Below are 27,983 nucleotides of genomic sequence, written 5' to 3'. Positions count from 1 at the left end.
TTACGAATTATTGAAGATATAATCATTAAACAGAAGCACGTTAGCCACTTAAACTATATTCTAGTTAATTAAAATACTCAAAACTGTTTACTTGTTGATAATCAGGTTAAACGTTCTGTCAAAACGTGTTTTGTGCTGAAAGATACGTCAGTCGTGATACGTTACACCTTCAGAATTTTATTGCGAGCAAAAGCTTACATCACTCGTATGTATTTACAAAACGTCAGATACTTGTATTACATTGTCCTTAAGTATATATTCTTTTACAAAACTTACGACCATTATTCGCAAATGAACATATATATATTGCCTCTATATCAAGCTGAACCCGACTTAAATTATGTACTTTTTAAGAGTACAATTACTATTGAATAATTTTGAAATACCAAACAATATATAACACTTGTATCTATTTTTTATTTTTAAATATACACTGGTTCCAACTCATGTATTTTAGCATAAAACCCTTGGCTTGACATTTTCATTGCTTCGCAACATATTATTGAAAAATTGTATACCTATTCAGATGGTAAGTGAGTAGTCAATATTTGTGCTGCAACGTATATAATGTTAAGCATATTGCTTATGCTATTACTGATTTTAATGTATTGCAAACTTAATTATAACGCAAACAAATATAATGTATATTGTTCACAATCAACAATGTCAACACTTATAATTGTGATCATGTGTTCCTATTGCCTGTTCTTGTACTTTTGTTGATTGCTGAATCGTTTCTAAATCCCACTGCATCACCTGATTTTTAAAAGGCGTAATCAGTTTGACCAGTGCACGTGTGTCGTGACGTCATTATGGCTAACACGCCAAAACGAAAATTGTAAATATTGCATTCGCTAAGAAAATTCAAATCCATGTAAGTATCTTCTTATTTATTCGATTTTGACGAAACAAAGCCCACCATAGGTAAAGTTAAGTAGTATTCCCGGTAATATGAATATGACGAGTAGTTTAGTCTATCATTCGAGGCAAATTGACAGTGTTTACGTTGCGATAAATGAAAGCACGGCAAGCACATTTTAAATCTTCAAAACTATGCGTTTTATATGCCTTTTTGCAGTGCACTAATATATCTGGGCAATAATTCCATATACGATGTGTTTGGTCCGGAAAACATATCATAAAACACCATATATTAAGATATCCAAGGTACACAAAATGTTTGGCTAACATGAAAAGCAACGAATTCCAGTTGAAGCATTTTTTCGTGATGTAAATAAAAAAGATAAAGCATTAAATAAACTAAAGATAAATGATTATTATTTCCAAGATCAAATTTGAACTATTATAAACCTTAATTGTTTTGTTTTCTTACAATATTTATATTTCCTTTGTAGGAATCATGAGATCAAAACCAACTCTCCAATTCAGAAAGCGTAGCAAGCGTACCAAGACGAGACGTCTGAAACACGAATGTCCAACTTGGATGTCATCTTGGATCAAAACTGAAGATGGAATATTTAATAGAGTTAACTATGAACACAAAAACATAATGTTAACTCATCATATAGTCCCAAATTGAAAACATTTTTTCCAAACTAAATATCCGTCAAAGGCGACAACACCAAAGTACAAAACATTTTTGCAGAACAGATCTCAACTTAAAGGGGCTTTTTCACGTTTTGGTAAATTGACACAATTAAATAAAGTTGTTCAGATTCGCACATTAAAGTTTGAGTTATGGTATTTGTAATAAAATAATAATAAAGAACATTTACCATGCTCTAAAATATCCATTAAATGCTTATTTTGACGAATTGAAAACCTGAAAATTATAAAGCGTTTTTACTCGAAACAATTGAATGATTTTGGAAAATTCTGCTGTTGTCGTTTTATTTTGTGAAACCACGAGGATTGCTTATATAAAGTAACAAATACATCACACCATAGCATAAGCACGAATGGCCGAGTGGTCTAAGCGGAAGACATTTTACTCCAGGACTCAAACAGTTTGTGGTTCGAGCCCAGTTGAGGGTTACTTTTTTTCTTTTTTTTAATTGTATTCTCGTTTTTTTACTGGAGATTTTTAGGTCCAATGTTTAAATTTATCAATATAAAGCATTTAATGACATACTTCAATAAATGCCAAAATCTGTGAAAAGGTCCCTTTAAGTTGGCAACACCAAAGGATAAGAAATTATTTAAAAGAACAACGACAATTAAATAGTTCCATACATTATCAACAATTACAACGCCATCAAAGTCGCCAACCACAAAGAAATTACGACGGTCATTATATCATTAACCGCAAGACGGTATTAATCCAAATAAGAAAACAATGAGTGTTAGGGCAGTGATTAATTTCCGCATGAAATCAAGTGCGATGGCTTCTAATTACACAATGAAATAGCCGGGATGATTGCATTGATACCATTTGTGATAAAAAACCTTTCGGCTGAAGGTATTTATTTTTACTTATTTCAATACAAGAGACCACGAGTTTGACAACTCGAGGAAAGACTACGTTTGAAAAAGAAGTCAAAAGAAGCCACAATGGACGCCAGTCGAAACGCTGTTGCCAGAGGAACATTAAGAGTACAGTGGGAGAGGGCCAAGTGTTACCGACTTATAGACTTTGACTTGACATGATATGAATTTAATACTCCATGTCTGTAAAATTCAGTGTTTTAGAGGGATTTCAATCAAGTAGTTTGACTTGCGATAAAACAGAAATTTGAATATATAATTATTCATGTGCAATATGTGTGCTTTTAATTTATTCCAGTATTAAATTTAATGTAATGAATATATACCTCAGTCAAATCAATGTTAATGTTAGGTGTTTCTTGTCGCCTTTGTAAATCAAGCTTTGGTCATCAGTGAGTCAAACGTTGTTTTAATAAATATTAATATTGTTTCAAAACTGTAAAATATTTTAACTGCCAATGACAAAATATATTACTTCGAGCATAGCGTGTGACAGAGATAATGGAGAAATTTGGGATAATAGTAAAGTTTAATATAACACAAATGCTCAATTGCCTTTACTATTTTCGCGAGATTTGCCATATAGACTAAACGACGATTTGAACACCTATTTGTGTTTATCAATTACACGGATTTTTCATGATTTGTTTTTTTCATTCATTTTAGAGACGAACATAACACAGTATACATTCTATTATTAATTTTAATTTATAAAGCATAATTAAATGGCAGTATTAAATCACGTGAATCACATGTAAATCACAATTGATATAATAAAACAGAAGCGTCAACAAAACAAACAAATAAAAATAAAGAAAGGCAAGTAAGTGACTTTTTTAAAGCGGGTATATACGATTTTTTATATGTGTTTTATTGTAAACTATTGATAAAATATGTTATAATAACACAAAATAGGCAAGAAAAATTATACATGTAAGCCGAATTTCATAAAATGCAGCAAAGACAAATTAGCGCCCCGAGCCGATTGTGACGTACATATTTTCCTACAATAACCGAAGCATTCGTCTTTGTATTAGGATCGGAGTAAGTGTTCGTGTGTCGTATGAATAGATATCGTTGCAGGAATTCAAATAAACCGTTAAACTAAGTTTAGATTCACATCGTACATGTATGGTATACATGCTGGCGAATTCGGCTGTACAGCCGTTTTCAATTTCAGAATTAAATATCTGGCTTATTTCGCATTTTTCGACACATGTTCTTCTTAACTTTTATTTAAATTTAAATTGAAATATATATATAATAAGTTTTGTACACATTTTATATAAATTCATAAATATTTGACAAAATCGTATATACCCGCTTTAACATTGTAAAGTCTTTACCATAATTAAGACAAACAAACTTCGTTGCGTCTCCGTGTGCATTGCATCTGTAATTAGTAATAGGCATTATCAGCACATGTATCCTACACGTACACAGTTTGCTACTTATTTGCAATATTTACCCATTTGAAATTCGGATTATATGTATATAATAAATTTCTAACGCGTTTTGGTTAAGACGGTTTGGATCACATTTCTGTATAGGTACCGTTTAAGTAGTGAAACTGCGATCAACGTATATTTCCGAAGGTTTACGTTCGCAAAGAAAATGAGAAATCCAAATGTATTTTTTTACTGACAAAAACGCTATACGACAATGACCTGTGTCTCTGTAGTTGTCGCCTAGATGCAAATCCAACGCCGCAATAGTTGAAGGGTAACATCACATAGTGTGACCTTTCATGAAATGCCAAATGGCGTCTTGCTTGTACCCTCCTGCGCATGTAGCAAATGTATACTGCGCTTCTGTCGTCATGCTATGTATCTGAAAACATCAAATAAGATATTATAATAAATATGTTTTTGTGTTCTGTATTCACCGTGCTGCCATCATTTGAGTATTATAATCATGTTACGTGTGTGTCATTTATGTTACCGTTTCAAATATTTCATCCAATTAACCATATACAATTATAAAACACCAGCGCATTTCTAAACTTCTAAATCGTTTTTATAACAATTAAAAAAACGGTTACAACATTACAGTTTTATCTTTACAATAGAGTTAACAGTTGAAAAGAACATAGTCAACTGTAGGATCAATAGATAGCCACGATAACTCCAATGTATATATCAATTGTTAGTGTTATAGGTGTGCATTAAATAATGTTTTATCATAACGTACATAAATATGTTTTAATCCAAATCTTACTTAAATAATCCTACCAAAAAAATGCAAGCGCACACATACATCCGCATCTTTTACTTAAGGATAAAACAATCAAAGAAAGGCGTACATGCGTTGCGTCAAATGTGCCATTTTATATTTATCAAACTGTCTTAATGCTAGAGGAGTTATTGTGGACTGTTAATCGAAATAAAATGATTAAATTGAACTCGACATCAGAAGGGTGTGTCACATATTCGCCTCATTAAGTTGGAACTTTGTCAGACATAAAGTCTCTCTGTCAGATTCCGAGGCTTGTTTTCTGTGAAAGTTTCACTTTTTTTTATAGCATCGGTGCAAAACAGCATCGTCATTATTTTCCGTCATTCTATGATTTTGTTTGTGTTGTTTTGTGCAAGATCAAGAAAAAAAATGTGAAAACTCTTCTAATATTTTTGTTGATTAACTCGTCATTAAGATCGTTTTTTGTTTCAGAAATATAATTAATAACTGGTCTTTTTAGTCGAATAGCGACATGTCGTGCTATCTTGAAACGTGTAATTGTCTTGTTGGCCAAATGTGTTGTGTACATTGGAAATATTAATGTATGGTATTTAATGATATATTTTTCGGACCAAACACATTGTATAATGGAATAATGAACGTCCGCACAAATACGTGCACTGCAAAAATTAATATAAAACGCATAGCTTGGAAGATTTAAAATGTGCTTGCAGTGCTTGCATTCGCCGCATCGTAAACACTATCAATTTGCCTCGAAATATAGACTAGTCTAAACTACTCGTCTGGTATCAAATATTTATATAACAGGGAAAAGTACTCAAATGTACCCATTGCGCGGGCTTTATTTCGTCAAAATCGCGTAAATAATAAGATACTTTCATGGAAATGCATTTTCTTAGCGAAGGCAATATTTACAATTTTCGTCTTGGCGTGTTAGCCAAAATGACGTAACGAATCACGTGGTATGGCCACACTGGTAATATGGTCAAAGGCGTACTATACACCTTATTTTTTTACCGAAAGCTCTTAGTCGTAAGCGCATTCTCGGACGCAAAGCGAGCTCTTTAATTTAATGATGTTTAAATAGAAGTCGTGACATTTAATACACCCGTATCATGGACTTAATAACAATTATAAACATATGCCGACTTAAACTTTGACTGAATTTATGGTGACATAATGCGAAAGGCTATAATCCACCATGTTATGCAACTATTATTTGGTGATATAGTTCTTGCATAAACACAAATTATAAATATAATTCGATATTGTATATACTTCTTAAATATTCTGTAATTGGGATTCCAATTGAATTAGGTTATGTACCTTACACAATATTGTCATATTGTATTGATTAACATTCTAAAACAGTCCCACAAAGATACACTGTTGTCTAAATTCTGATCATCCATTACTATTGTTATATTTCTGCAAAACGGCTTTGTTTTCTTCATGTGATTTGTATTATGAGTTTGTTTAACGCAACACAGTAAAGCTTATGTGTCATACAATTATGTTCTGTTCTTTTCGGCTAAATTGAAGTGTTCAAACAAATGACTTACCGTTAATAAACATATAAAAAGGACTGTTTAAGAGCGAGTGCTCATATTTATATTGACGTCTATGGCTGATATTGTTACAGATATACATGTACAATATCAAACAAAACAGCATACACTAGTGTATACATTATCTCAATTTAAAAATCGTGTTTTATGACAACAACAATTGCTTATCATCATCATCATCATCATCATCATCATCATCATCATCATCATCATCATCATTATCATCATCATCATCATCATCATCATCATCATCATCATCATCATCATCATCATCATCATCATCATCATCATCATCATCATCATCATCATCATCATCATCATTATCATCATTACAGTCATAATCATAATCAGCATTATCATCATCATAATCAATATCATCAGCATCAGCAGCAACAGCACCGTCACTACCACCATCATCATCTTTATAACCATCTTCATCATTATCATCTTCATAATCTTCATCATGTTCATCACTATCTTCATCATTATTATCATCATCTTCACTACCACCACAACCTTAATCACAATCCTTAACATCATCTTCTTCATTTTCATCATCGTCGTCATCGTCATCATCACCGTCAACGTCGTCGCCGTCGTCGACGTTGGCGTCGCCGTAATCGTCGTCGTCGTCGTCATCGCTGGCACGATTTTCATTATCATCATCTTCATTATACTCAAGCGTTAACCATAGGCGCTCAAGACAATGTTTTATTAATTAATTAATTTATTTATTTTTTTTTTATTTATTTTTTTTATTTTTTTAGTTACCTGTTGTTTATTATGCATACACATACATAAGCAATACAAATCTTCCGACAAAACGTCTTCTAAAAAGAAGATACTTTGACTAAGTACATATATATTGACAAGGTAGGGCACTCGCCATTTTCTGAAGCAACGGAAGTGCGTCATTATTTATAATTAAATCGCTGTCAACCCGCTCGCTTATTGAAATGCGCGTGCAGGCCGGGAACCTAGCTCTTTCTCATCTACTTTCAGTTTCAACAGAAACCTCCACAGACGATGTGATCAATCCCTGTAACTATTTTTCACTCATTTTATGTGATAATCAAAAAAAGATGTTGTAAATTGCCTACACACGAATCAGTCCTTACCAATTGTTTTACCGGGAACCTCTCTCTTTCTTTACGACAACATCCAATACACACTTTTGGCGCCAGATTAAATTTTTGTCGCTTATTATTTTTCTTGAAATCACAATGGCAGTCGAAATCAAGTTCAACAATATCGTCTCAATATCGGTAAATTTTCAACAGCGCATCTTGCTTATCAAAGAAGTAAGATATAGTGGAGAGAACAATTTACAAATGCGATAAACTCTCTATCTTGACTGAGTGGATTCATGCAATATTCTGGTTAGGATTTGATAAATTTACTGAATTAGTGATACTACCCATTTTGTTTTGATTTTACCAGTACAATAACTGACAGGGGACAGTCACAATACGGTATGTGCATATTTTATTGTTGCTAAATCTTTTTTTAATAGTGTAGTAAAATAACTATTTCACTGCCAATTTTGTTATTTTGAAGAATGGATAAATGCGATAAAATTCGGTGTACCTGATTTAAACAGCATTTCTAGTATGTAACTTAAGCCCAACAACAATACAACTCTTTAAGCTTTGTTTTGTCTGTCAAGTTTTCCGTTAGTAGTAATATTGAATATACATGTACAGTCATCTTATCAAAATTTGCAGTAGGGGTGTAACTCAATTGCTATTATCATCGATAACATTTTAAAGTGTAAATCTACAAGAAATTGTAACTGTTATTTTCGTTTTTTAAAGGGTGTACTCTGAGTATAACGTGTGCGAAGCTTTAATTAAAGCACCAAAACAAAAGCAACCTGGTTAATACAAATGGACTATTTATCATACCCATTAACGTCTCTGGAAACGTCACATTTTAATGGATTTTTTGGTTCATAAAGAAATAAGTGGCTTAATTTGTAAATCCACTAAATATTTAAATGCTATATTCATTGACAAACTTTTCTCTTCAAGTGAGAAGAAACGTATGCGGACTTAAACCCTTTGTGCATCCATCAAACATGAACACAATTAATGTAATGATTTATAGGATTAATGAAACTCTAGAATCTTTGGAAGGAAATATTTTTGTATTCGCATACACTCTTTGTTTATTGATAGAAACATCATTTGCCTATGCAACACAGAATATCTACCTTCAACACGCGGTAAACTTAAAAAAAATAATTACTGCACACTAAATGTTTGATCAATATTCCTTTCAAAAAGGTCGCTTTTCACAAAACTAAACGGACTTATTTCATTTGATTAAGTTTTTTATTGTTTTTTATTTAATGCTGGTAGTTTTTTTTCGGCACGCACACCATGTCTGCTAGATATACGTGTTTGTGTAATATGTTAAGAGGTGAAAACTGTACACATGTGCTGAATTGGGTATTAATGTAAAATGATTTACATGTTTATGCCATGCTACATTTATTTCAGAGATAAACAAAGCCACATGACCTGATAAACTTAAGCTCCTTCAGTTATGGGGTGTGGGAACTCTACAGCAGTTGGCGCGGACACAAACAACAATAAAAGCACCTCCAAACAGGTCAACTCAGAGAAAGCTGTCGGAAACAAGCATGCACTTGTTGTGGTTTCTATTGGAACCACTAATGCACGGGCCAAAAAAGATGACTGGAATTCAAATTTAAAGCAAGAACCAGAAATAGAAGAGGTAAAGTGTCGCTTGGCAGTATGCATTTAAACACACGATAAATTGACCTTCTTTACACGTTAAGCTCTCATATCATTCGAACAGCGTTATGCAAAAAATGAGACTTATGACACTGGTGGCTTGCTGGTCTGATTATGAGATTTGAGTTTAAAACATATATTGTAGCTCGTCACAACATTGAGTAATTGCGCAGGCTGGGCTTGAGCTACTTTGGCCGCATTCGGCATAAGACCTATTTTCGCACAACTCGGGTCATTCAATTGTTGCATTTTTCCTAAAGTACTTAAAGATCTACCTTTTTATACATAACAATAAAAATAATGAATACTTTGTGAGACATCATTATGTGCGATGAAACGATAACGACATTAATTATGGTCATTTACAAGTTGTAAACGAAAGCATAATGAATAGCGTTATATAATATTGATAACATAATCGAATATGGGGTCATATTAATCGATACGATATTGAATGTAACATGCTAAAACACATCTTTAAGTTCTATAATAAACGCTCGTGGTTTGTATATTAAGTATAATATATTGTAACTCAATATGTTATATGTGTGAAACATTACGTCGAACACGAAAATTAGTTTTTTTTTACAATTTCTTAAGTCGTGTATGTTCTCTTTCACTTCACTGTTTCCCAGAATTCACCAGCGCTTGACATCTACGTCATCAGACCATAACAACAGAATATGTCGTCATTTTTGTTATTTAAATGGAGTTCCTGTCGTTAGTTTCATTTATATCAAATACAGTTTGACTATGACGTCATAATGATCGATAGTAAACTCGGCTTAACGTAAGATTAATAATATAAACGTTTTATGTATATAGATAATAAAAACTTTCCCCATTTTTGTCTCACCTGATAAACTTTCTCCATCTCGGCACCAACCATGCATTCGATGTATCCAAAGTCGTTTAAAATTATGCCGTGAACAAATTGTATCAAAGCCAAATGGAAAATTGACATAACAAAATAATGATTCTTGTCAGGCCTCAATCATGTGCGCAACATTCCTGACCAACGAATAACTACCGATTATGCCACCTAAAAACAGTGCTACGTTTTTTGTATTGCTTTACAATTTAACAATTGTTCGTGTAAAACAAACAATCGGAATTACGGATTTGTATTCGTTCGATGTTTTAAACAACTATGTTACTGATAAAAAAACAACGTCCAAATTGTTGTCCGCCAAATGTGTCATCATAAAAATGACGTCTAACGAGATACGTGATAACTTGCGTAATTAAGTGAATACAAATAAAACTACGAACAGCTTGTTCGGTAATATATTTTAACGAAGAAATATGATGATATGTCATGTTAACGATAGCATATGTCAGAGCGTATCTATTACATTCATGATGCGTCTCAATAAATTTCAAAGGTAAAATAAGATATAAAATACAAGAACATGTTAATCGGCGCGTAGTGATACGCACGACGGTAGATCATGGTGACGTGATCTACTGCCGGAGATCAACTAGTTTATTCGGTCACTGCTTTATTATGTCACTGTTTGCAACAGATGCAGGGTAACTATAATTACGTATTTAAACTCAAATATAGTATGTTTACGCTCATTACCGTTGAGTTGAAATGGTAATTTTGTAACGATATGATACACACTATTTTTTTATCACACGCACGTCCTATTTCACGGAATTCTTCGACACATTTTTCAAACATTGGCTCCGCCTATAGTTATTGCAGCATAACCCACATTTTCATCTGTGTTTATAAAAAAGACGTGGCGGATAATGTGAGCGTAAAATATAATCTCATTACATAAATTAAGTGTATAATGATCAATTAATAATTTCACGTTTACAGATTGATGTTCCAAACCTTGTTTCTGGATATCATGAACCGAAAGAACCTGAAAACCGGAAAGCCGATATTTTTAACAAAGACCAGATGAACGCAGTGGACGCATTAGCCAGACAGGTATATACGTATACGCTTACCGTTATGACACGTTTGTGATAAACTATCCGTACAGGTTTATACTTAAGATAAACGATATATCACACAATATTAAACTCAAGCGATTTATGTTTGAATTACAACGTTTGATGTCAGTACGATAATCTGTGACTGATATGCATAAGCGGACAAATTGTCTTTTCATTACAGCAAAAACTGTTCAAAATAAATGATTGACTGGTGTTTGAGTTAAAATATCGATCATTAATATTTTACATTTGTTATTTATAACAACAGACACAATAATATACAATTTATATGTAAGAATTTCATTATGTCTCATTACAACAAACCAGAGCTTGCACTAAATATACAGACAAATGGTTTGCATATTTATGCACTCATCAAAAGTACATAACGAAAACCATGTATAATAAGAACACAGTGTATGCATTTTTATCAACATGTCTCGACCGCTATTCATCAACATAATTTTAACGTGACATTTCATATATTTTTTCAAAGGAACAGGGCTCGTCTTTTGGCAAACGTCATTAACTTTAAAAAAAATCACTGCAAGTAGCATAACTTGCAGTTTTAATTCAAAGAAAACCGTTTGTGTTTGTTTTGCGTAACTCGCAATGCTGCCTTATCGCGTTACGAATGCATGACGTGTTGCGTAATTTTTAACTGGTCCTGGTTGCGTCGACAGTCAAGAACATGTCTCATAGTTCTATTGTAACGACGACGTTATTTGATTTAAAGTGGTTTTAATGTAATTTACAAAAAGTATTGATAATTTTGAGATTTCTTTTTTTTGTTTCAAATAATGTATGTTATGTTTTTGAAATATATATAACAGCTAAACATACACAACAACTGTATATGCACGCGTTCAGTCATAAGCCTTAATATTCCAATAAGATAATACCAAATATGAGTTTAAACTAAAGTTCAATTCGTTCATTGAATCAGCAGGACTCCCCTATGGAAAGTCCCGTACATCCGTACTCTACGATCTCTTTTGAAGTATTGGGTGAACGAAACTACACTCATTTCAGATAGCCATTAATGCTGAAAATACATTTACATTTAAAAGTTAACATATCAATCGAGTTCACGCCTGTCAACTGTGGTTGGATATAATTACAAGCTTCGCAAGTTATTCAAGACATGTCATTCCACTATATTCGCATCTAGCTAGATACTAAATGGAAATCTACCCATGTATTTATTGCATCATTGCCGACTGGTTTGACGTATAGATATGGTATACATTAATACGACTACAATTACTCCGTCGAGAGCGATGACTTAATATGCCCATCTGGTTAGTTTGGCGTTTACATAAAATATAATGTAGTGCATATAGCAATCTACGTCACACGCTTGCGTCTGCGATTAAGAATTGAGTTTTGTTTTCATTTTCAGACGCCGGATGATCTTGCCGACAGCTATGAGAGGCTTATAAGCCATCTCACCAGCAACTGTAAAACAGACGTGGAGAAAGTGCGAGCAATATTCATATGGATGGCTAACCAAGATATTGACGGGGCAGACTACAGCAAGGTTACTGGAACTGATACACCTCGAGGAGTCATGAAGCTCATGAAAGATCGGAAAGCGCGTTATTCTTCATTATTTGCTCTTCTGTGTCGGTAGGTTTTGGTTTTGAGTCGACATGCTATAATATAATATGTGTATTTTAATGCAAATACAAAACTCTTAATACCACAATATGATGTAGTTCTACTGGATTGTGAATGCCGACTATATTGCTTTTATGAATGTGCGCTATTTCGTCTGTAGCATAGCCCTTTTATGGACGTTTTCAAAGTGTAAGTGTTTTTTTTCATCGGCGAACACTAATGTGTTTTTTTTCGCAAAAGGAAAAAACATTATTATAATAGCAAAAACAATAACTGTGTCGGCCTTTACTGGTATACATTTTGAAGGCATTTCATAGAACAGAGAAATTCAGGCTTCAGAACTTTAATGTTCTTTTACACCTTTTGTTTGTAATACAGCTTTAGTCAAAAAGCTTTGCAAACGCTGTTTGTATGGGTTTTTTTACGTCGGTAAATGAGTATCCATAAAAAACAATATATAAAATAATATGTAAATCATGCTTTTCAGTTGCTTTTTAGTAATACAATTTAAACATTATTTCAATATGTGAGGATTGTTCTGAACAATTGGTGACATGTAAGGACAGATGACTAAAGACAATAGAAATGCTTATATGATTCACCTTTATACGGTTATATATATAGGTTTATATCATATATACTATTGACTTTTTGAAATCGTTGAAAAAAATAATCATGTGGTTCCAAAATGTTCAGCCAAGCTGAAATCGAATGTGTGGTGATAGACGGTTGGGCTAAGTCTGCAAGTTACGAAGTCGGTGATGCTGACACGGACTTGAAGAACTTACGGAACTCCTGGAATGCCGTGTATGTGACCGGTGGGTGGCGACTAGTGTTCCCTTTATGGGCATGCAGCGCGGTCGTAGGCCATTCAACGGGTGCTTACACCAAAGTGGAGTCTAACGGTAGGACCACTTGCAGAAGATGATGACATTGATATCGCGTTCTCATAAAGAACAATACAATTTAAGCTGTGCCAGCTTCTAACAAGAGGACCTAAATATGTGTCTCAGAACAAACTGTCAAACAGTGTTACACACAACACATGTATTAGACACGAGACTCACAAAACACTATGAATACAATATGAAAACCCCTTTTACTCTTAACTCATAAAGAGCGGTCGTTGCAAAGAGGGATAGCGTAAAATACTTATTTGAGGCACGATAAAATGAAAGCTTATTTATATGTTTTATAAACACGGAATTACACATTCCATTATATTGTTAATCGTTTGAACATCGTAGACTCAATAGTTTCTATGTCATAAGCACAATAGTTTCAAACAATCACATGTCATTACTATAGTTTATTTCTGTATATTAAGGGCAAGCGGTCAGAGAAAAAGAGGTGAAGTCATCAGGGGTTACCGTCAAGCAATTCAACGAGTACTACTTTCTCACAGATCCAGACACATTTATTTATGAAGCGTTTCCGGAGCAAGCAAGATGGCAGCTTCTATCTCCCCAATGGGACTTTGCAATGTTCGCAGATGTTCCATATATCCAACCTGAGTACTTTAAATTAAAAGTTGATATCCGAAGCAAATTTAGCGGCCGTTTGAAGGTGTTGTATATATTGTTTTGAATGTTTTTTATTCTTTAAATATTTATAACAATTACTTTGTTTATTTGTTTCATGTTTTGCAGCATTGATCTGCAGATATTATCAGCCTTTGTAAATCATGGTGTTTCGTCCGTGAAAAGGCGAGTAAATAGTTTCATTGTATGTGTTGGAATGTTTGGCACAAGTCAGATAACACCGTCGACATTTAGACAGCCACTAATTCTGCATAACGAGAACAAAGCCGGTACTTAAAAGTTTGCGCCCTGACATCATGTTTGTTCGTTTAAATATGTACATTCCTTATCATACAGTCGTATGTTCTATCTTGTATTGGCAGTCAAAAGATGGCGAGTGCCACATTGAGCTTGCGTGCGGAGATCCATCAAACATGAGCATGACCTATGAACTTTATTACAACCACCTCGAGTCAGGACATGAAATCGATGCCAACTTACAACTTAACAACTATGTCTTGCTTAACCGAGCGGGTAACCGTTGGGATTTCGGAATCAGGTTCCCCGAAGCCGGTGTCTATAAGTTTCAAATTTTAGGCGGGAAAGAATATGAAACGTGGTTGTGTGCGTTCAAAATAACTGTAGATGAGGCTATGGAAGACTGTAAACCTTTGCCATTTAGTCCGGGCAAAGTTGGATACGGGCCTACCATGGATACCGAAATGGCTGGACTAAAAGCAGTATCGCACAAAACTGGTATTGTTAAGATGTTTGCGAATAAGCCCATTGAGTTTAATTTCACATTAACGCGTGACATTGCTGTACGGACAGAACTATTGCACGCTACCATAGCAAAGGGAGAGTTGCAGAAGTATTGTAAAATGACGCAGAAATTCAGCAACGTTAGTGTTCAGGTAAGCACAAAGCTAGTGCTTCAGCATGGTTAGTGTTCAGGTAAGCACAGAGCTAGTGCTTCAGCATGGTGATACAAACATAAATTTATAAATGTGCAATGTGACTGATATCACCATTGGTCTCACGCCAGACGTGAAACGATGTACCTATATGTTATACATTTAAGATACTTTCGCATTCCGGCTTTTAGTGAACAATATTACATCATTTGAATTGTGTAATTCGAGTATAACATAATTGCGCTTTTTGTTGCACTTACTGTTGTATTATTTATCATTTTAGGTTTCTGTACCAGAGGATGGAGAGTATGCTTTGGCTTTGCACGCTCAGCAGGAGAACAGAAATGATTACGACAACGTCTGTAATTATCTTCTGACGTCAGAGAAAAAGAAGAAGAAACGAGACGTTCGTTTATTAATGTTTCATTGTAAAGATATTATACTTTTACTACTCATAAATATGAAGTATTATAATTTAGTTATTATAAGGTCTATTAAAGGTCAGCTATGTCGACATTACAGAACACCTTATTTAATCATTCAAGCCGTTCAATCTAAACAACTAGACAAAATGCAATAACCCACATCGTAATATGCAGAAAGATTTAATTATAATCACCACGTTGGATGGGTTTATTCAATCCGCTTTAACAAACTAACATAACGATTGTTTCGATGATTTATTTGTATGTTTAAATAATGCTTACTCCATTATGAGTCATTATCGATTGATAATTATTTTTAAGGATCCCATAGAGAAACAGACTAGAACCAACGTGGCAGTTTTAGCAACGGAAAGAGGAATTAAACACGTAGGTGAGCTAGAAGGAGAGATAGAGATATTGCAAAGTTTGGGAATGGACGACAAGGGAGAACTACAGGCCGCTCAGGACGCACTGGGGTATAAAAAGGATCAACAATGTGAGAAACCATTATTTTCATGTGTTCTTAAAGGGGCCTTTTCACAGATTTTGACATTTTTTTAACTTATTCATTAAATGCTTTATATTGATAAATGTAAACATTGGATCGTAAAAGCTCCAGTAAAAAATCAAGAAAAAAAATTAAAAAAGGAAAAGAACATTGCCCGGAGCAGGTTTCGAACCAGTGACCCCTGGAGTCCTGCCAGAGTCCTGAAGTAAAAACGCTTTAGCCTACTGAGCTATTCCGCCGAGTACACATTTGTGACGTATTTTATACCTTATATAAGCAATCTTCGTAGTTTCACAAAATTTAACGACAAAAACAGAACTCTCCAAATTATTCAATCGTTTCGCGTTGCAACGCTTTATAATTTTTAGGTTTTAAAATCGTCAAAAGATGCATGTAATGGCTATATTAGAGCATGGTTAATGTTCAGTATTACTGTTTCCTCAAAAATATCATAACTAAAACGAAAACTTACGAATCTGAAACAACTTTTTTCAATTTTGTCAATTTACCAAAGCGTGAAAAGATCCCTTTAATTGTGTGGTGTAATAATATAATATTTGATTAGACTGTAAGTGTCAGACTTTACCATTTTAGAATATTCACAATATACATGGTTATTTTGAAATAGTTGCGAGTGTTTACCGGTATACACAGCATGTAAAATTGTATAATGTTAGTCATTTTTCTTATAAGGCGCACATGCTATAGAACATTTCAATAATAAAATCATATTTGCCATCAGCATCCTCTGAATCATATGCCATTATGATTGAATATCTTCTTTCATACAACTAATGCTACGATGCCAAACGGATCATTAACCTTAAATGTCTATCACATGCCAGATCTCATGTATGCAATAAATCGGCGCAACCTAGCAACACTTGAAATCGCCATCAAGCAAGGTCATAAATCGCGGTTCAATGATAAACTGGCCCGCTTGATAGAGGACGCGGAAGAGTTGAGGAACCATATCATAAATTTGATAAAGATTGCGCACGATATTCTTGAGATGAAGCAGTCCACCATATCCGAGCTCCGCAGCTACAAATCTCCCCCGAACATCATCTTTGACATTATGCGGTCCACGTTCCTGATGTTGGGTGAAACTAGCAAACAACTAGAGGTAATTGAAAACAGTATATGCAGACGTTTCATCAATCTCTTTGCAATAACATGTATTAGATTTTTATGTAAATGCTTTTGTTATCATTTCTTGTGTTTTCGCCGAGAAGTACTTGGACGGGTTAACATTATTACATACATTTGGCGTATTCCTCGCGAAGCTTACTACTTTTATGAATAAGAGGATAATATACACTCTCATTTTAATACTTTGATAATTGTTTACTGTGTAGTAGGCTTCTATGTTCATAAGTGCTTTATAAGCATACCAAAACTAACACAAGTAAATGTACTCGTGCGGAACGATGCGCCGTATCAATTATTGTACATTCATCACAAAAGGGTGTCTGAGCATTTATGATCGAAAGTAATCAAACAAAGTTGATAAGACGTAATTGGTTTCGATATATTCAGTTTCAGTTTGTTTTTGATAAAAAAAACTTAAGCAGCGTTTTGAATTGATGTTTGCACACGAAGGAAAATAGCCTCTGTAAACAAAATTATATTTTGTACATCTAGGTTTGGGAAAACCTCCAAGTTTTAATGGGGAAAATGGGAAAAAAAAATATGCTCCGACGCGTCAAGACGTTCGATACGATTAACGTAAAGCCGGGAGTGCAGCAAAAGGTGGATGAGATGCTCAATAAATACAGCGAGATTGAGGCGCGTATGGCCAGCGCGGGTGCAGGGACGTTTTATTGTTGGGTAGGTTATTAACATGGTATCGAAATATCAAAGCCAGAAGTTGCCGTTTTGAACGCGGTTGAAACCTTTTCGCTTGTAAAAGAATGTATTTATCATGTTATTTATGGTTTATATTTCATTCATTTAAACATGATAGATATTTGAATAAGTTGTAAATGTAATAACATTTTTGAAGCAATATTGAATTTAACCGGAGATGTATTATGGTACGTTTATGCCTTATGATTAGTTCTTGGTTAAGTGTGAGGTAATGCTTTGACTCCAAATTAATGTTCTACGGCGGCGATTGCAGCCACAATGTGTTATGTGTATTTTGCTATTAGTGACTTCCTAACAGGGACTGCAATCATGTCGTTCAGGTTTGCAGTTTTTTAAACAGAATTTATTTTCATTGGAATGTATGTCATAAAATACACAAATATATCGCTCACTATTGGTTTCCACTGAAACCCCTTAAATCGCTTTGAGCGTTTCAATATGGTTTGCCGGTCATGTTCTCTTTATTTCGTGTGTAATATGCTATTGGTATGCTTTATTTTGATGAACCATTGGACATGTCACAAGACTAATAACATCGCACTTATAGTTAGTGTTCCAGCTTGTGAATGGAAGTTAACCTTTAAATTTCAGCTGCGGGATGTATGCATTGCCATTCACCAGACTCAGCCATCTACGGGGATTGATCCTTAACGCACTCGGACTTACATCAGCTCTAATTAAGAGTTGGCCTGAGCAATATTACAAATCAAATCTGCAAGACAATTGTCCTTGTCAAAAACAAAGCAAATTGCAACTGTGTGATACACTTACTCTGTGCAATATATGACCAATAACGATTATATTGCAGAATCTTTAAAATATTCGTGAAGAGGATATACAAAAAAATTAATGCAATTTATATACCAGAACCTTATTTATAAAAAACGGCTGAAACATAAAACCGTTTGATGAGACAGGCTTTAATTATCATCTATGAACGTGTACGTTGTATCTACAAAACGGTGATGTGACGGAAATATTGTCAAAGAAAATATATTACGACATCTATATTGTATTAAAATGCTTATAAAATTCAACTTCAGATGAATGTATTCCTCATAGTACACTGTTAACATTAACTGGAAAACAAAATTGTGAAGGTATTACCTAACATTAAACATTCCACATGAGCACCTAGGACGATCGCATGTACACTACACGTACGGACAATCTCATGCATTTGAAACATCCCCTTCGACGAACGTAATGATTTCTTTACACAAACATGTAGTTTGCTATACACTATGATGCTACCTTTGATAATGCCGTGAATGACTTTGCATGTCCGTACGTGTATTCATGGCCCTAGTCCACATAACAAGACCAACCAATCCATTTTAAATGGACATAGGTTCATATTGACTTAAAAGGCGATAGAAAGCTATTTTAACAAGCAAATTCGTTGAATTGATATCCCCCGCCAATATGCTTCTGGACACAAAAGTGTTATATTTGACACTCAAAAAAGCAATTGTTCAAGATACAAAGGGCCATAACTCCGTTATTAACATATGGTGTACAATGCCATTTAGCGTTCATCATCCTCTTGTCCGTATATATATACTCATACCAAGTTTCAATGAAATCCGCCAAAGCACTTCCAAGATATGGCTCCGGACGGACGAAAAGACTGACGGACGGAAAGACGGACGGAAAAACGGACGGACGGAAGGACGGACAACGCCAAAACAATATTCCTCCGCCTATGGCGGGTATAATAAGCGGCCATATTTATGGGCTAAATTGACGTTATAATTTTGTAATCAATTATGTTTATTCTCGATGCAACGTGCAAAACAAACCGGACTACCTACTCTTGGGACAATAGGAGTGTAGGAAATATGAGCATTTAAATGCGTCAAACTATTGCACAGGCCACTCACGTTTTCCTTCTTACATAAACTTAACCGTGAAGCTTAAAATAATGGTGTCATTTTTTTCATAAAATGATCGTTATTATGTGTTGGCACGGAAGATTCTCATTGGAAAAAAGTTTAATTAAAAACAAGTAGGCGTGGACTGAGGCTATCACCTGCATAAGCCATTTGTACTACATTCAATGTTAATATTTGTATGTTCTCTTAAATTGTATTTTAGGGATAGTGTCATATGTGTATTGCCTTATATTTTCATAGCAATGCACGTGCTTTTATATATTTGTTTTCTCTGTTGATAATTACGATAAGCAGATAATTATATAATTGTTTATTTTATTTTCAACGTGAAAGTTTGATAATTGTACTTCATTTGAACATCTCAAAATAGCGCTTACAATTTAACGTGTATAATTCAACCATAGTGGCAAGGTCTAATGGTATAAGACAGGTGCATACGTTTGGGTCGGCATACTCAGACGACCCATGCTAAGAAACTAGTGCGTAAGAGCCTGCGCTAAGGCCGCTACCCACTAGCTTCCAAAGCCGGTATCGAAAATTTGGCGTTGAAACGATGACGTGTTTTCGAATCCTGGCGTCGGCATTAATTTTTTCCATTAACATTTAAGAATGCTTTTTGAGTGCTTATGACACTTTCTGTACCAAGTCGTCTGTTTTTCAAACATAGCTTTTTAAAATGTGTTTTTTGGGCAAGTCGTCTGTAATTAATGGTTTTTCATTTTGAAGCATTTTTCTTAATTGTTAAGGCTTAATATTTAAATAATTATTTAAATAATAATTCTTTATTCGTGAACACAAAAACACAAAACTGCACAAAGTGAATGTTCATTTATTTTATTCAATATATATTGTACCTTCCTTTACAATTAAACCAAAATTTATCCCTCTGCTTTATTGTGGTCACATACCCAGATTTATTATTATTTTAGTCATTTTAATGTACTTTTACATGTATTTAAATTGTTTTTTCGAACGGGAAATAAATTTGTTTAATGCACAATGTAGACACCAATAAAATTTGTATCATTAACAATTTATACTGGATCATTTATCGATAATGGCTATTCAAATAAAAGCTTGGGACCTTCTTCAACTGCAAAGTGTACAATTAAAAACAGTTTCCCAGTACAAAACTGTAAAAGAATAACCGGTAGATATAACAGTAATTTGCATAACATTATTGTAGAGAATTAAACTAGTATATCAAAATATTTTGAGTAAAAAATAACACTGTAAACAAACTTTGCAATTGAAGGCAGCATTAAAATATTTTGGTTTTTCATGGTGGTAAACTTTTTAAATACACATAAATCACTGTCACTATTAGTGGTGAATACACAGAAATCACTTTCACTATCAGTAGTTAAACACAGAAATCACTGTCACTATCAGTGGTAAATACACATAAATCACTGTCATTATCAGTGGTAAATACACATAAATCACTCCCACTATCAGTGGTATATACACAGAAATCACTTTAACTATCAGTGGTAAATACACATAAATCACTTTCACTATTAATAGTTCAACACAGAAATCATGTTCACTATCGGTGGTAAATACACAGAAATCACTGTCACTTTCAGTGGTAAAAAACACAGAAATCACTGTCACCTATCAGTGGTGAAAACACAGAAATTGTTAATGTAATTTGCGGAAACTCAAACAAATCACTTTGGAAGTACACAAAAGTCACTGTCATTTTCAGTAGAACAAAATGTAAATGACATTATTGTACATTTACCGGTAACACAAAAAACCACTAACACAATAATTGAATAAGTATTTACTGCTTTTATCATGTGTTTTTATCAGGAAACCGTTCAAGATAACGTCTCTTTTTAAACTCTTCTAATGTTTCCTTGTCAGTTTTAGGACAATATAGTGAGCCCCATAAATTCACATCTATAGAGATGATCTCCCCACATGTTTTACAGTTCCTGACCGGTTTTATCTTGTGGTATGATCTGCGAACTTTTCCCTCAGCCTCTTCCTTAATTTTAATTTGTCGGTAACGTTGTGCTTGGCGGTGCATGGCTGGCTGTAACGACACAGGCATTATGTTTGAGGCAACAGGGATAACAAGTGGGGTTTGATTGGTGATGGCAAAATTAGTGTTGGCACTGATGGCAAAATTGGTGTTGGAACTGATTGACTAATGGTAGTTTTCAACTTTCTTTTCTTCGGCTGAACACTAACAGAAGTGTTGGGTAGGGACGGAAAGTTGTAAGGGTTGATAATCGCCCACTTGAAGAGTGGATGGTAATTTGACAGCTGGTAGAATTGGTTTTTCAGCTGTCATTCTTTGCATGCCCTCTTCCAAGCCTTGAGAAAGCATATCTTTATTTTCCTTTCGTATAAGATCAGTATGCCTGAAGACAAAAGAAAGTAAGCAAATAAGATTCTTATTCATAAATACATTTTAATTGAGAAAAGAGCAAAATAATGTAAATTTCAAACATTTGCATTAAAATATAAGTGACTATACAATTAAAATATGTTAAGATAATATACTATAATTCAATATATGTATATATTAACATGCAATCCGATTATTGTTTAACATGAATTTAAATCTTCATCTCCTTACCATGCTTGTAAGGTACGCTGGTTTAGGAAAGGCAGGTGGATATTTGTCTCCCTCATCACTATGGCATTGCTGTGGATTGAACCACGGATTTTGTTATATCCGTTCATGATGAGGGACATCCGTTTAACCGTCTGCCTGTCAACAACCCTGTTGCCTGGAAACATGGCAAATTGCCTCTGTACCACGGCCTCAACATAACGATTGCAGTCAGGTTTTGCAGCTGGAACTGAATCCGGAGCACGTGTGCTGCTGTAAAAAAGACACATCACATGAATATATTTGTTCTAATATGATAGAAATATAACTATATGATATTCTATACACACATTGAACTAATTGTATTTTGTTGATCAACACTTTCCTATTTTTTTTACTTCGCAAAGAAAATAAGATAATAAAAAACATATTCTTACCAATCCGTATCAAATCGAGCCTCAGGACAGTACGCAGCTTGTCAGACGGAGACAAGTTTTTCCACAAGTCAAGCACCTGTTGAACCTGTTGTGCTGTGAGAGAGCCATTGCCTGACACAAGACCAACCATATATTCAGCCAAATCCTGAATGGCGGAGTAACCAGGAAACCCGTCAGGTGCTACGGATTGCAGATGCTCATCGACATCTGTTTCACTCAAAGTACATGAGGCAATGGAATCTAAAACAAAAAAGTTATTTTAATACATCAAAACTTGTGAACTGTGGGCATTTTATTTATTGCCATTGAATAAGAACAAAATTAATGTTTTACAAAAAAAGCAAGTCTAGTTATGTATTATACGTCTTAAGATTTAATACATCACAATGAAATAACAAAAGCTTACTTATATTAGCCGTAGAAGGCTGCATTCTAAGAACAAGAGCTGGGCGCTTCATCTGTTCACTAGTGGCAGGACACACAATGGGATCAGACTGCACACTCTCTGAAATAAAAATAAAAAACAATGTATCTCTATGTAAAAACACAGCGACAACAAACAATGAGCAGGTTTTTAGGTGAACAGGCCAATTTGTATTATTTCACTAGCTTACCTATATTAGCCGTTGAAGGCTGCATTCTAAGAACAGGAGCAGGGCGCTTCATCTGTTCACTTGTGGCAGGATACACAATGAGATCAGACTGCACACTCTCTGAAATAAACATAAACAAGGGACAAAATTGTCACAAAACCAGGTTTTCATTGTGAAAAAAAATCTGATTAAGGGAGACAACTCAAACTGAACTTTTGAAATGAACAAACAAAATTAACCCCCTTTGTAAGTTTGTTTCAAAATAAATCTATTTTAAGTTGTGGTGACCTTGACATTGGAGATATTGACGTGATTCTTTCATGCGACACACCGTCCCATGATGGTGAACAAATGTGCCAAATAATTGTAAAATCTCACAATGAATGACATAGTTATGGCCCAGACAAGCTCATTTTTTGCCAATTTTGACCTTTAAACTCAAAGTGTGACATTGACCTTGGAGATATCGATGTAATTATTTCGCGCGACACACCGTCCAATGATGGTGAACAAATGTGCCAAATGATTTTAAAATATGACAATGAACGACATCGTTATGGCCCGGACAAGCTTGTTCCGCCCGCCCGCCAGCCAGCCCGCCAGCCCGCCAGCCAGCCCGCCAACCCGCCCGAATTCGCCAATCTAATAACCAGTTTTTTCCTTCGGAAAACCTGGTTAAAAACAATGTATGTATATGTAAAAAACGAACAACAAACAATGAGGAGGTTTTTATGTGAACAGGACAATTTGTATTATTTCACTAGCCTACCTTTATAAGCCGTTGAAGGCTGCATTCCAAGAACAGGAGTAGGGCGTTTCATCTGTTCACTAGTGGCAGGATACACACTGGGATCTGACTGCACACTCTCTGAAATAAACATAAAAAACAATGTATCTATATGTAAAAAAAGAAACAACAAACAATGAGGAGGTTTTTAAGTGAACAGGCCAATTTGTATTATTTCACTAGCCTACCTTTATTAGCCGTTGAAGCCTGCATTCTACGAACAGATGCAGGGCGCTTCATCTGTTCACTAATGGCAGGACACACAATGGGATCAGACTGCACACTCTCTGAAAATGAGGTGCATATTGAGGGACCCTTTAAAGGTTAAAATAATTACACTGAATTTCAAAATTAAAGAGAACAACTTCATTTTTAGTAAATATTCACCATTTGCTAAGGCCTGATACACTTTCTCAGAGAGAATAGGCAGTATGGGCCTTGTCTCCTCCAGTGAAACTGGTCTGTTTCCTTTTTCAAGCAATGATGCTGCTGTAAGGGCTTCGGATGTTAGGTCATCAGTGTTTTAAGTTACCAGTTCCGTATCATCTGGCAAGTCAGGTATTTCAGTCTCTTCAGATTTCTCGATGAAGGAAGCATACTGAAGTGCCTTGCCAGTCTGACTGAGCTGGTAATCAAGACCAATAAGCTCCCCTAAAATGAAAAAAAAGTTTGTGTATGAACTGCATTTACTTTAGTGAAACTATTTGTGACGTTTTTTTTAAATTATGCATCTGGAAATAGAAAACAAAACATATTACGATCAAAGGTAATTTAAGGTCAGTAATGAATTTAGGAAATAACAAGAAGCAATTTTACCAGTATATTTCCGTGGGGTTGAGTACGAGGGTAAAATATTTTTGCCCAGGACATCAGCACTGAGTCTGTTTACTTCATGACGCAGTTGCTGGCTATAGTGAGGCTCATCTATTGCCACAGAGACAGCATTATCACCCCTATTCTGGTTCCATCTTGACAGGCCTTCAACAAGATAGGCCTCAAACAGGCCCTCATTGGCAAGAGTACCTGAAACATTCACAAAACAAACTTTTCAGTCCTAATTTAACTTAGTAATACACTTCTTTCACATTCTAAGATTGCATTAATCTATTTTGACGTTATTTTAAATAAGTTTTAGTCAATATTTCAAATTTTTTGTGTGAAACATACCTTAAATATACATGTTATACCTGGAATGAATCGTGCTAGATGAAGGTGGAAACTTTCCAGCGAGGTAGAACCCCTAGCACATCGGTACGTTGGCAGGGTAGTGTCACCCTTTTTAAGTGTCCCAGTTTGAATGTATAACTGGACACTCGGTGAGTCTTGTATGCAGGCGATGTGATGCTTTTGCTTCTCCCAGACAGACTGAATGATAGTTGACCGCAGAAGGGGAACCCCGAGTGAATCCTTGGCATCCTGGTATCTTTTCAACAGATTGTATATGAGGTCTGTTGTTTCCTTGGATGGATGCGTTGTTCTCATGCAGTGGAGGGCCAGTTCATTTTTGGAGATAAACTTCTCCTGATTAGCATCAGTTTGTGGGTACATCAGCGTTTGGCCTAATTCCTGACGTATTGCTGTTTTCAACAGTTCCAGGGCATCGGTGTCCCACATGAAGATACACCTGCTCAAGTGGTTCATGAAAAGACTATACAGAGGATGTGAATCAGTTGAGCAGCCAACTGAAATTCTTCGCATAAAATGCCAGATATCCAACCTGATGTTAATACCTTGTCAACAATGAAACAGGTTTCGCACTGACGAAGTCCCACAACAGTCTCTGTCAACATACAAAACAGGAGGAATATCCACGCCAGCCTCTCTGTAACGGGTCATGATTCCCTCAGCCATTGATGCAAGGCCATGTCCTTCTGCTGCTGTGATGACTGACATCAATACCTGTCCATACTCATTGTCAATGTTGGTGGCCCAGAACGCAGTGCCTCTCGCAGGGCCAGCTAACTTGCCAACAACCTTCCGTGCTGAGTCCATTTTGAGGATGCGCACAAATACGCAGGTAATTGCTACTTTGCTTTCTTCTAATCGACAAAGGACGTCCTTTATGTAAACCTGCATTAGCCAGCGGAACTGTGGAACTGGAAGCATGGCAGGTGGATCTTGGAAACTAAGTTTGTTTACAAGTCCAGAAGAAGAAGCTTTCTTCAACTTGTTGCAGTCATTCAGGTAGAGAGCTGATCTTTCAAGCCAATCCTCGCCATGGTGTTCTTGCAGCTTCTTCTGGATCTGGTAACTGCTGTTGCCAAGACCTCTTTCACACCAAAGGCGCACTACTTTTTTGTCGCAGGCCTTCATTTATGTTAGAATGCAGGGAAAGACATGTTGCTTTGCAATATCCAGCAATGATATTATGTTATGGCTCCAAGCAATGACTTTCCGCTTGCACGATGGGCACATTAGGTTCTCAGATGCCAGCAAATATGTAGAGCTGATATCACAGCCTTCATGGGGACATCTCAAAGAGATTGTGAGGCATCCACAAAAACAGGCGATGTCCAAAGTAATGGTCCACAGAAGGTATGGAGTTTACAAGGAAAGGTGGTTCTGGTGGTGACCACCACATCTTGTCAATTCTTTCAGTTAACATGTGGGCACGTTAACCTCTTTTCTCTATAACGGTGGTAAATAGGGCTTTAGAAATCTTCTTTTGGTAGGACTTCCTTTCATCTTGCAAAGATTGGATACTTGCCTGTTTAAATATTCCCAAATAAAAAATCACAAATAAATACATGTACTGTAAATTGCATACTACTGTTATGAGTTGTCAATATAAAAAAATTGTCACTATTGCACAATGCATTTCATAAAGTTGTAATGATGTAATGGATATGATGTCTGCCTTGAGGCAGGGCATTTCTCAGTCTAGTGCTGGGATTGTCGCAGCCAGATTACCTGTGATATAAATGTTTGTGTCCGCAGCGCTAGTTGTAGTTGAGGCAACAGGTGCGTCTTTTTTTTCTCATTAAGAGTAAGTGTATGTGTCTTTTCCACAATGCGTGATTCTAAGATAAACAATAATCATCACTTAAACTGCGAAAAGAAATTCCAATTTCCAAATTACAAATATACAAGTATTTCATTATTATATTTATATTAAAACATTGTGATAAAAGAACAAAATATATAAAAAAAATTGAAATGTTGGCTTGATATTTACGCATAAACATACTTTTAGGACTTGGAAACATCAATGATTTGATTGACTGTCTTGGAGCACTTGAAACTGCTCGTTTGCTCAAAGTTGGCTGTGAACAAGATGTTTCTGAAAATTTTAGAGACAACACTAAAATTTGCGTGACTAAACCAGCAATAAAAATACCTTATCATCATTAAGTTTGGTGAAGAGTAACATTGTGTTCAAAAAAGTTTGTGTGTTACAATAAACTTTTAGTCTTTTACTTTTATTACACAGAAGTACCTGATCTCACAAATTAATGAATTTGTTGTTGCTCTAATGGCTGTGTTGCTGTGGCAGAGGTTGAACTAGTACTTAATAAGCTGGATGTTTTTTTCTGAAATTGTCGCAGAACATTTTCTAAGGCATTTATATTAAAATTGAAGAATACTGTTTTCTCTGCAATATAATAATTGTTGTAAGAAAGCTTTTTAATTTCCCAACAATAAAAAATTAGTTGTCGTACTAAACAGACATTACAATCAATTGCAGCATTAGTTGTTTAAAGGTTTTATAATTATTTTATTAACCTATTATCATTACTTTAAAAGGAACTCAAAAAAATGATTGTTAGGTGAAATCACATCATCTTAATATGTAAGAAATAAATCTTTTACTGTTACAACAACACAGACTACTTTATATCTACACATCAAACAAAACAAAAAACCTGACTAAAGCTTACGAAGGCACTCACTTGACTTTATGATCTCTTTAATGGATGTGCACACA

The 27,983-nt window shown here is 34.9% G+C and overlaps 3 protein-coding genes and 2 long non-coding RNA genes across 6 annotated transcripts; 1 reads left to right on the top strand and 4 right to left on the bottom strand.

The window, feature by feature from the left end:
• Positions 1 to 921: 921 nt before the first annotated feature.
• Positions 922 to 7,495, bottom strand: LOC127837884 (uncharacterized). The gene is made up of 4 exons (XR_008029516.1): positions 7,328 to 7,495; positions 4,113 to 4,275; positions 3,792 to 3,838; positions 922 to 1,463 (listed from the first exon to the last, which is right to left on the bottom strand). It is a non-coding gene; the product is annotated as an uncharacterized LOC127837884 (long non-coding RNA).
• LOC127837882 (hillarin-like) lies at positions 7,441 to 18,814 on the top strand. Of its 2 annotated transcripts, none has more exons than XM_052365330.1 (12): positions 7,441 to 7,588; positions 8,711 to 8,948; positions 10,800 to 10,913; positions 12,324 to 12,550; positions 13,238 to 13,446; positions 13,869 to 14,107; positions 14,445 to 14,975; positions 15,259 to 15,381; positions 15,722 to 15,896; positions 16,754 to 17,034; positions 17,553 to 17,738; positions 18,369 to 18,814. In XM_052365330.1, exons 2-12 carry the CDS (start codon positions 8,757 to 8,759, stop codon positions 18,426 to 18,428), a joined length of 2,337 nt encoding a protein of 778 aa, XP_052221290.1. In that variant the 5' UTR covers positions 7,441 to 7,588; positions 8,711 to 8,756; the 3' UTR covers positions 18,429 to 18,814. The 2 variants fall into 2 exon arrangements, with proteins under 2 accessions (XP_052221290.1, XP_052221289.1); XM_052365329.1 differs by having other exon boundaries at positions 7,520 to 7,681.
• A 1,671-nt stretch (positions 18,815 to 20,485) lies between these two features.
• On the bottom strand, positions 20,486 to 23,844 carry LOC127837883 (uncharacterized). The gene is made up of 5 exons (XM_052365331.1): positions 23,293 to 23,844; positions 23,085 to 23,183; positions 22,679 to 22,918; positions 22,266 to 22,514; positions 20,486 to 22,047 (listed from the first exon to the last, which is right to left on the bottom strand). Exons 1-4 carry the CDS (start codon positions 23,402 to 23,404, stop codon positions 22,369 to 22,371), a joined length of 597 nt encoding a protein of 198 aa, XP_052221291.1. The 5' UTR covers positions 23,405 to 23,844; the 3' UTR covers positions 20,486 to 22,047; positions 22,266 to 22,368.
• Positions 23,845 to 24,010: 166 nt separating this feature from the next.
• Positions 24,011 to 25,756, bottom strand: LOC127838932 (uncharacterized). The gene is made up of 5 exons (XM_052367069.1): positions 25,246 to 25,756; positions 24,875 to 25,081; positions 24,446 to 24,709; positions 24,247 to 24,345; positions 24,011 to 24,139 (listed from the first exon to the last, which is right to left on the bottom strand). Exons 1-3 carry the CDS (start codon positions 25,754 to 25,756, stop codon positions 24,582 to 24,584), a joined length of 846 nt encoding a protein of 281 aa, XP_052223029.1. The 3' UTR covers positions 24,011 to 24,139; positions 24,247 to 24,345; positions 24,446 to 24,581.
• A 1,211-nt stretch (positions 25,757 to 26,967) lies between these two features.
• Positions 26,968 to 27,762, bottom strand: LOC127837231 (uncharacterized). The gene is made up of 3 exons (XR_008029182.1): positions 27,495 to 27,762; positions 27,246 to 27,338; positions 26,968 to 27,078 (listed from the first exon to the last, which is right to left on the bottom strand). It is a non-coding gene; the product is annotated as an uncharacterized LOC127837231 (long non-coding RNA).
• Between the last annotated feature and the right edge of the window lie 221 nt (positions 27,763 to 27,983).

The sequence above is a fragment of the Dreissena polymorpha genome, chromosome 7, assembly GCF_020536995.1.
Source record: "Dreissena polymorpha isolate Duluth1 chromosome 7, UMN_Dpol_1.0, whole genome shotgun sequence".
Lineage (NCBI taxonomy): Eukaryota > Metazoa > Mollusca > Bivalvia > Myida > Dreissenidae > Dreissena > Dreissena polymorpha.
The sequence above is the reverse complement of the archived record's forward strand: the minus strand, read 5'-3'. Positions and strand labels throughout refer to the sequence as shown.